Source organism: Hipposideros armiger, unplaced genomic scaffold, assembly GCF_001890085.2.
Source record: "Hipposideros armiger isolate ML-2016 unplaced genomic scaffold, ASM189008v1 scaffold_315, whole genome shotgun sequence".
NCBI classification, from domain to species: Eukaryota; Metazoa; Chordata; class Mammalia; order Chiroptera; family Hipposideridae; genus Hipposideros; species Hipposideros armiger.
This window is the reverse complement of record NW_017731665.1, coordinates 848,929-858,825: the sequence shown is the minus strand read 5'-3', so window position 1 is coordinate 858,825 and position 9,897 is coordinate 848,929. Positions and strand designations below refer to the sequence as shown.

At 49.3% G+C, this 9,897-nt stretch overlaps 1 protein-coding gene across 12 annotated transcripts in view; it reads right to left on the bottom strand.

The window, feature by feature from the left end:
* Positions 1-9,897, bottom strand: part of CUNH16orf96 (chromosome unknown C16orf96 homolog) — a 55,203-nt gene that overhangs the window by 12,730 nt on the left and 32,576 nt on the right. For 10 of the 12 annotated variants that reach the window (XM_019660249.1, XM_019660252.1, XM_019660248.1 and 7 more), the window contains 5 exons: positions 8,919-9,871; positions 6,428-6,513; positions 5,570-5,680; positions 2,653-2,727; positions 2,049-2,213 (listed from right to left, as the gene is read on the bottom strand). In XM_019660249.1, coding sequence (XP_019515794.1) covers positions 2,049-2,213; positions 2,653-2,727; positions 5,570-5,680; positions 6,428-6,513; positions 8,919-9,871 — 1,390 coding nt within the window. Of the gene's footprint in view, positions 1-1,565; positions 1,773-2,048; positions 2,214-2,652; positions 2,728-5,569; positions 5,681-6,427; positions 6,514-8,918; positions 9,872-9,897 lie in introns of those variants that run through there. The other 2 variants (XM_019660258.1, XM_019660253.1) reach the window with 2 other exon arrangements.

Genomic DNA, 9,897 nt, shown 5'->3' with positions numbered 1-9,897 from the left:
GAGCTGTTGTTCAGCATCTTAGCTGTGGAGGGCAGTGTCACTGGCCCTCATATGTGGGATCCGAACTGGGGCCCTCTGGCGTCCCAAGCGAGTTCTTAACCATCGCGCCACTCGGCCGGCCCCAGAATAGATTTCTTAATGGAATCACACAACCTGTGGCCTTTTGTGTCTGGCTCTTTCACTTAGTGTAATGTTTTAAAGGTTCACCCATGTTGCAGCCTGTGTCAGTGCCTCATTCCTTTTTATGGCTGAATAATATTTGATTGTATGGCTAGACGACATTTTGTTGATCCATTCATCAGTTGATGGACATTTGGGTTGTTTCCACTCGGACTATTATGAATAATGCTGCTATGAACATTTTTTGTAAAAAATTTTATTGCGGAATTGGGGGAAGGGAACAGCATTGGGGAATCGGGGAAGGGGAACAGAAAAGTTGCTGTCCTTTTGTTCTTCAGTCTAGTTGTGGAGGACGTCGCTTCACTGGCCCATGTTGGTATTATCATTGCACTCTTCCTGGGTGAGGCAGTCGGTCGCTGGCCATTGGACGGCCGCTCACAGTGGCTCACAGTGGCTCACGAAAGTGCATGCCAGCTGCCAGCCAGCCCCACTGCAGCCTACTCTGTTGCCACAACTCACAGCAGCCCAGCTCCAGGTCAAGCTGTTGTTCACCATCTTAGCTGTAGAGGGCGCAGAGTCACTGGCCCTAATGTGGGATCCGAACTGAGTCCCTGCTGTTCAGAGCTGGCGTCCCAAGCCAACTCTTAACCAACACGCCACCCGCTATGAATATTCTTGTACAAGTTTTGTTTTGTTTTGTTTTGTTTTTAAAGATTTTTATTGGGGAATTGGGGGATGGGAACAGCGCTGGGGAACTGGGGGAAGGGGAACAGACAGGTTGCTGTCCTTTCGCTCCTCAACTCAGTTGTGGACGATGTTGCTTCACTGGCCCAAGTTGGCACCATCATTGCGCTCTTCCTGGGCGAGGCAGATCAGTCACCGGCTTCTGGACGGCCGCTCACTGCGGCTGCTGGCTTCTTGTACAAGTTTTTACATGGACATAAGTCTTCATTTCTCTTTGGCATATACCTAAAAGTGGAAATGCTGGGTCCAATGGTATCTCTGTGTCTAACTTTTCGAGAAACTGCCAGACTGTTTTCCACAGTGAGACTTCTGACTTTTTAAAGTTCCTTCCAGCACCCCAATTTTGGTCTCTAAACATCATCTCTAAACAAACTCACTAAAAGGAACCTGGACTCCACAGAGATATGGCCAATTCAGGTCTGAGGAAGGGAATGTTGACAATAACCTGCAGCATCTTGGTGTTGAAGAAAACAAAACAACTATCTGATGGCAGAAGGGCTCTGGAGCCAGCACACAGGCCAAAAATGAGACCACGGTTTGAGTGACAAAATATATAGTAAATGATTGAACAAACTGAATATATAAAAATCCATGACTTACAGTGATACTCATAAAAATCAAGAAATAAAAACAGAAACCTTCATTTGCCATCATGTATTGGACGTGGCTATTCCACCAGTATCTTAAAATGAAATCATGAAAAATGATCATTCAAGAAAATAATTCATCATTGTTCTTGTCTTTCCTGAAAGAACCATATTTCAGCGTAATCAGCTCAAGTTAATGAGGGAAAGCTCTTCTTTACAGATTTCTAGCTGATAAATGTAGAAGCTACCTCTGTCTTGCTCTTGGGGGTCACTCACTCTGGGGGAAGTCAGCCGCCATGTTGTGAGGCCCGTCAAGCAGCCCTATGAAGGAGTCGTGGGATGAGGAAGTGAGGAATCTTGCCCACAGCCTTGTGAGGGCACCATCTGGGAAGTGGCTTCTCCAGCCTCAGTCAAACCTTCAGATGACAACAGCCCCAGCGGACAACTTGACTGCATTATCATGGGAGACCCTGAGCCACTCAGCTAAGCCACTTCCAAATTATTGACCCTTAGAAACCGAAGGTTTGTTGTTTTAAGCTGCTAGATTTTGGGGTAATTTGTTTCACAGCAACTGATAAATTATACATGGGAACTCACCTTGGTGTCCAGATCCTTGCGGAGCTGCTCCACAACCTTCTTGTAGTCATTCTCGTGGGACAGGACCCTGATTAGTATGCCCTGAATCACCTCGTTCAGCTCCATTGCCACCGTCTCCAGGTCAACCCGGCTTGCCTTGCTGGCCACGGTGTTCTTGTCGGCTTTCTGGAGAGAGAAAGAACTCAGGGAGGCAGGGCTGCTGGGGTGGGAACAGGAGGAAGCTGGGGGAGATCAGACCGCTTTGGTCAATTTCTCCTACTTTGGGTCCCTGGACATCTAAGCCTTGGTGCAGATTCAACCCTGAGGTCTATGGGGGCTCAAACACAATCCTCAGATCTAAGCCAAGGTTTTCCTGTGACAGCGGTTGGTGCATGATATTTAAGTTCACGTAACAAACTGTCACGAATTCTGGGTCACTGAAAATAGGAGGTGACGGACAACTTTTGAGAAGCTTCCCCAGCTTTTCTATATGAATAAAGGTGGACGGAGACTCCAGAGTCTCTCTGCCAGGTTTCGGCTTGGCTGGATGGTTACACTTCCCTGGGTGGGGGAGCTGGGGCTCGGGATGGGGGCACAGGGGGAGGAGAGAAATCTGCTCACTCACCTCTTTCAGCTCCTGCTCCATCACACTTTTGTCTGCCTTGTACATTTCTAGGTCTTTTATTTGAGCCTGTAGAATCTAAGAACAGAAGCAAAGGGCATGTCAGCCATCCTTGGAAGCTCCAAGGATAACATGTACCTCCTACCTCCACCCTTGCCATGTGCCAGAAAGGGACAATGAGGCCAGGTGGACAGCAGGTAGGGTGGGCACATGGAAAGGCATGGACTCCAGGGCTCCAGATGCCCAGATCAGAAAGGGGGGAACGTGGGACTTGGGACAAGCTGTTCTCTTGGAGGTGGCATCATAGGAACTCTGCTTCATGGGGAGGCAGACCTGGAGAAGGAAAGTACAAACCAATGCTGATGATTTGGCGCCATAGATGTTTAAGGCAAGTTCATCTCTTCTGATCTGTAATGGGTCCCAGTAAGAACTACAGTCTATTCATCAGCCATGTATACTTACATGCCACACACACTGTACCTCACTGTCAGGGGAAATCCCTTATATCCCATCCCCACGACTCCACAAAGTACCAACTCCCTCCAATAATTCTACCCTCTCTCCACTAACTGGACCCTCTCTATGACAGCAGCAACAGCTAACCTGCGTGGGAAGACCTTCACACCCACTGGGCCAGTGGGAAGACCTTCACACCACAGACCTTCACGTCCCCGGGGGGGCGGGGGGGTCCACTTTTCCTCCAAAGCTGAGAACAGGCTTCCACCTCTCCCCTCATATCTGGTCTCCCTCTCGCCCTTAGCAACCGAACCCCCAACTTTTAGCTGGCATCTGACCTTCCAGCATCATGATTACATTTCACAGCCTCCCTTATAGCTCAAGGTGACCACTGGGGTATAAATGAAAGTGCGTAGGTGTCTTCTTCACTGCTGGCTTGCAGTCAGAGTTGATGACTAGAGCACCAGCAGCCATCCTGGACCTTCAGGTGACCTTGTGAATGGAAGCCACACACCATGGAATTCTAGACCAACCATCTCTGACCTTGTTTCTTTGACTTACCTTGTTTCAGTCAGTTATTTGGGGGTTTATGTTATTCAAAGTGGAACCGAATTCTAATTAATACAAAGCTCCAATACATCCACTTGCAAGAGGAAAATAATGTTTTCCACAAAGTCATTAAGAAAGAGTTCCATCCTCACTTATTTTCCTGCTGTGTTCTTAGAGGGATGTTTCCATCTTGACTGGGTGGTGGCGACATGGGTGGCAAAATAGGCAAAAATTAATCCACCTCTTAAACTTAAGACTTGGGCATTTTACTGTACATAAATTATACTTTGATGAAAAATGCGAACACCACTGCTCACCCCCAAACACAGAAGAACCTGAATGGTGTCTGTTTTGTTGACCGCTGCATTGCCAGGACCTAAGGGTGCTTGTTGAAAAGTGAAGGCGCAATAATACTGGCTGAATGATTGAATGAATGAATAAAAGGATTTTCTGCACCACCTGTTACATTCTCAGGCAACCAGGTGAAGCAGTAACTGCTATTCCAGATGTGTCTGCATACCCTCATTTCTCTCCTGGGAGGGCTAGGTGGGGCTGCTGATCTCCTGCACGTGTTCATTTAAGAAATATTTAATCAAATGTGTGTTGTATACAAAGCCCCATTCCAGGTCCTTCCAAGGTCAACTTTTATAAACAATTCTTATTGGCACAAGGGGCAGGAAGGAAGTCGGGACAAAGCCTGCCTTGCTGCATTTGGCGCTGTTGGTCTGGCCTCATCCTCTTGAGTTTCTCTCCATGAGCCATGACTACTTGGAGGCAGACACTGCGACCCTTCCTCCCCCGTGCAGGGTGGGCCATGATGCTGGGCACACATCAGACGTGCTGAGTGCATTGGCTCCAGTCTCCATTGAGGAAGGGTACCAATATATCCCCAAGACATGGCAACCCAGCCTCTGTGAAGCAGTGACTGCAAAAGGGCCCAGTGTTGCCAGGAGACGTTTGCTGATCGTGGCGCTCCCATAGGTCTGAGCCCGTGACCCTCGTCTCCTCCGCCCACACGTGGTCCAGGAGCTCTCCCTTCCACCCGCACACGGGCTGAGAACTGGCTCCCCTTGTAGCGCTTTCCCTGTCCGAGTTGCCTTGTGTGGGTCCTGGCCTGATTACTCTGTGTGACCATCTTGGGAGGGGAGATGTGGCAAGGGCTTGCCTTGGTCCTCCCCTTTTGCACCCCACATCCTAACGTATCCCACCAACAGCCCCCTGGGAATCAGAAGCGCCCATGGAAATCACCTCAGGTGGTTCTGTTTGAGGTTTTGTCTCTTTATATTCTGGGGGCAGGTCATCTCTCACTGGGAATGACCTTGATCCCTTCTCCAAAGGTCTGCAACACCTCTAAAACAAGGCACAGTCCGGACGGGTCCTGAAGTCCAGCTCAGCAAGTCAGAACTCCTCAGGCTCGTGGGAGAAGGTATCTGGTGCAGTGAGCCGCTGCTAGGTGCTTGGGATCCATCTCCACAGTTCTTGTCAGTAATTGTATTGTTCCAGAAAGGCCCTGCGTGTTGACAGCTCAGAAATGAGCCAGTTTAGGGGAAAAGCTATGAACATAACAGTTGGTGCAAGGAAACCTCTTATTCATTCATTGATTCATTCAGCACATTTTGAGCCTTCACTCTGCCAGGCACCCCTGGAGGGGCAGGTGATCCAGTGGTCAACAAAATGGACACCATCCAGGCCTTTCCCTTTATATGTATGTGTGTATACATGTGTATTGGGGGTGGGGAAGTGGGATTTGGTTGTTTCTAATTGAAGTGTAATTTATGTACAAGCAATCGCCAGTAAAATGTCCACTGGGTCCCTTGCTTTCCGTGCGTCTGTGAAACCTTGGGGAGGGTCTGACTATCCCGGCAATGAACTGTCCCCTTAGCTGCCCTTCCTGGGCCCACCCAGACCTTCGAACCTTTAACTCATCCAGGCGAATCTGGACCTTTTCCACTGCCCTGTCCAGCACGATGTGATGCTTCTTTATCACTGCTATCTGGTGCCCCCAAATTCTCTTGAGTTCCTCCTCCTAAAATGGGAGAAACAGACATCCAAGGCCTCTGCTTCTGAGGTGCCCATGGCTGGGATGGGTTTTAAAGAACGTACCAGACCAGTGTGTCTCCACCCTTCCAGCTGGGACCTCGCCCCCACTGGGACCCGTGCCAGCTGGAGCCATACGCCTCCTCCTCAGGGCTGCAGCTGCCTTCCCGGCCCGCTCACTGCCCCAGGCCTCCTTTCAGTTACAGGACAAACACTCCATCTGGTTCTGGGTCGCTTGCCTGATGCCATCATCTTCTTCTTCTTCTTTTTTTAAATGTGGCAGTCCTGTACAACACACTAATTTTTTTGTGTTTTTTTTTTTAACTTTATTGGGGAACAGTGTGTTTTCTCCAGGACCCATCAGCTCCAAGTCAAGCCATCTTTTTTTTTTTTTTTCTTGAATCTAGTTGTGGAGGGCACAGCTCAGCTCCAAGTCTAGTCGCTGTTTACACTCTAGTTGCAGCGGGTGCAGCCCACCATCTCATGCAGGAAGTGAACCAGCAACCTTATTGTTAAGAGCATGCACTCTAACCAACTGAGTCACCCGGCCGCCCACTGGCAGCTCAGCTCAAGTTGTTGTTTTCAATCAAGTTGCGGAGGGCACAGCTTACTGGCCCATGTGGGAATCAAACCGGCAACCTTGTTGTTCAAAGCACGCGCTCTAGCCAACTGAACCACCCAGCCACCCCACGCCATCATCTTCTTAATAAAAGCTCTTTCTGCCCAGGACACTGACCTGCATCCTGGATTTCTGGAGCCTGACAATCTTTTCTTGCAATGTGTCCACTGTTCTCTCAAGCTTGGAAGAGGCTCCCATATTAGCTGAAAGCAAAGGAAGGGGTGGCTGTTGGGGGCAGGGATAGGGGCAGATGCTTTGTCTAGAGCCCCACCTGCTTTTGTTATGAGATGTCTGAGGCAGCACTGTCCAATAGGGAGATACTGTAAAGCCGGGCTGGGGTGGAGGGGGGCCTTTAAGGTCATTTAAAATTTTCTAGTAGTCACATTTTTAAAAAATCCAAAAAGAAGGTGACATTAATTTTAATAAAATATTTTATTTAACCCAATATATCTAAAATAGTACAATTTGAGTATGTAATAAAAATTATTGAGATATTTTATATTCTTGTTTCTGTACTAAGCCTTCAATATCCATGGTATGCTTCCCACTTAGAGCACATCTGAACTTGAACTTGCCCCAATTCAAGTGCTCAACAGCCACGAGTATCTGCTGGTTATCACAGTATACAGAGCAGGCCTAGGGAAAACTCTCCAGAATTTACTCCCCTCCCAAAAATGACTCTGAGCAAAACTATGAAGTACCTTATTTATAGGTATATTATCCCATGACAAAATAGGGAGATTTAACAAAAAAGGAGAGGGGTAAAAAAAAAAGTACAGTATTTCCAGTTCTGGACAAGAGGCCAAAAAGTAATGTACAGGAGGAGCTAGGAGTGTATGAAAAATCGCAGCCAAGATAACATTTACAACCTATAGTTTTCTAAACAAAAATGGCAGCTGGTCGGAGGTAGAATTTGGGCTATTACGCTTTATGTTTTTTTGTGTTTTTTTTAAAAGATTTTATTGGGGAATTGGGGGAAGGGAACAGTGTTGGGGAATTGGGGAAGGGGACCAGCCAAGTTGTTGTTCTTCAATCTTAGTTGTGGAGGGCGCCAGTCGCCATCTGGCTGCCCATCAGCAGCTCGTGGCCTCTAAGCTCAAGGTGCTGTGTTCAATCTTAGTTATGGGTGGGCGTAGCCACCATCCCATGCGGGAGTCAAACCAGCAGCCTTGTTGTTAAGAGTGCACACTCTATCCACTGAGCCATCCGGGCGGCAGCTCAGCTCAAGGTGCTGAGTTCAGTCTTAGTTGTGGGTGGGCATAGCCCACCATCGAACAGGCAATCTTTTTGTTACACCAGCTGAGCCATCCTGCCACCTGTTGGCAGCTCAGCAACAGCTCAGCTCGGGCGCAGCATCACTGGCCCATGTGGGAATCGAACCAGCAGCCCTGTTGTTCAGAGCTCCCGCTCTTAAGCCAACTCTTAACCAACTGAGCCACTTGGCCGGCCCTATGCTTTATGTTTTCAATTTAAATTCATGACCATCAGAATCTTAGCTGTGCCCCAGTATTCGCCAGGATCAATGTGGTTCTTTGTAGTTACTATAATGTGTTAAATTCTGTTTTCTCTTTTCAAGATTTGTGGAACAGCACTGCCCATCAGGGGTGGTGCCGCACATGGGTATGACTTAGGTTTATTCCACCATTGTACTTGGCAGAGGGCAAACAACAAGATAATGATTTAAAGAGAGCAGGGCAGTGGAACCAGGTGGGTTCCCAGGCCACTTGCGTCAGCAGCAGTTCCCCAGGAAGGGTTAGAAATGCATTCCCTTTTTTTTTTTTAATTGGGGAACAGTGTGTTTTTTTCCAGGACCTATTAGCTCCAAGTCAAGTAGTTGTCTTCAATCTAGTGGAGGGTGCATCTCAGTGGCCCATGTGGGGATCAAACTAGCAACCTTGGTGTTATGAGCCTGCACTCTAACCAACTGAGCTAACTGGCTGCCCCAAAAATGCACGTTCTTGTACCTGCCCCGCCCCAACCACCTGAGTCAGAAACTCTGGGGGTGGGCCCTGAAGTCTGTGCAAGTCTGTGCTTCACCCAGCTCCCCTGGGGGTGGGGGGCACTGAGGCAAGGTCAAGGTTGAAAACCACTAGGGTAGGCCACTCTGCCCTCCACTCTCCTCAGTGAGCATGTGCCCATCATGGGCCTGAAATGGGAGCATAAATCTACTGGTCCCACTGCCACCCAGCACGTGACTGTGGTCTTTAAGAATCCATATGTTGGCCTGGCAGCTGTTCCTAATCCCAAAGTGACCACTTCATCTGGGGTCTGTTCAGGGCTCTCTGGAGGATCTGGACTTATCAAAGCGCTGAATGGCAGTATGTGTTTTATGGGCTACTGAAAGGGAGATTTTTGAAGAGTAATTTTGACATGTGATTTTCTTACTTAAGCACCAACTTTAGACTGTTAACTGCCCCTCTTCCCTAAGATAAGACCTCACTATACATTCATTGTAAAGAATAGACTAGACTAGTAAGAGGCTAATGCACGCCAAAGAAATGAATGGCGAATGGTAGAATATAGATTTTGTTGGGGCAGCTAAAGGAGGAGGTGCTTCTTAAAGGTTGCCTGAGCCCTTGCCCCCCTCCCAGAGCCAGGCTGGGCCTACCTAGGTAAGTCAAGCGCTGTTGCAGGTTGGTTGACAGCTGGGCAAACTCTTCTTGCAGGGAGTCGTGCCTAATGGGCATCTGGGCTATGTGGCTCATGGAATACCTGACGGCCTTCTTCTTGTCTTCAGGGGTCGCAGCCTGTTTGGCGGCCATCATGGCCTGGGACAGGGCCATATCAGGAGGGACGACAGCAGCAGCATGTGAAGAAGAGAAGTCTTCATAGTCCATCTTGGTGTCATCGGTGAAGGCCACGGGGGCTGTGGCCCCACGGAAAGAGCCTGCACCCACAATGTCTGCAGAGACCCCTAAGGGGCCAGATGTAGCCATGGTCGTTGCTAAGGTAGCCAATTTGGTGGCAGGGGCATCCTTGACAATCTCGGCTGCCTGGGTTGCTGAAGTCGTGGCAGATGCATAGGCGGCAGCGGCGGCGGCTGCAATGACAGCAGTGGTTTTCATGTGCCGAAGGGCAGAATGGGGACTGCTATGGGGTTCTTCCTTGGGGGCCTCAGCCCTGGGGGCTCTGTCCTGAAGGATATTCATGTATTGTAAATAATCTTCCCTATTTTCTGAGACAGCTGGGGGCTGGTGCATCTCTTCCTGGCGAGACTGTGACTGCCGTAGACGAGGCCACGCCGAGGTGAGCTCTGTGGCTGGTTGTATGGCTCTGAAATCCTGGAGCTGAGCAGGCAGGGGGCCCGATAGGCCTGGGTCATGCTGGAAGTAGTCTAAGCCCCAGAAAGGCCTAGTGCTAGGTCTGGGCCAGCCTCTGGAAGGAGGCCAGCCTCTTGGAGGCATAGGCCAGAATCCTGGTGGTTTGGGCTGAGGGCCTAGGTCATACCCAGGTCCAGGGGCAGGCCTAGGTCCGTACAAAGACCCAGGTCTGGGGGCAGACCCAAGGTCAGGTCCAGGTCCATACAAAGACCCAGGTGCATATATAGGTCCAGGTCCAGGGACAGACCCAAGGTCAGGTCCAGGTCC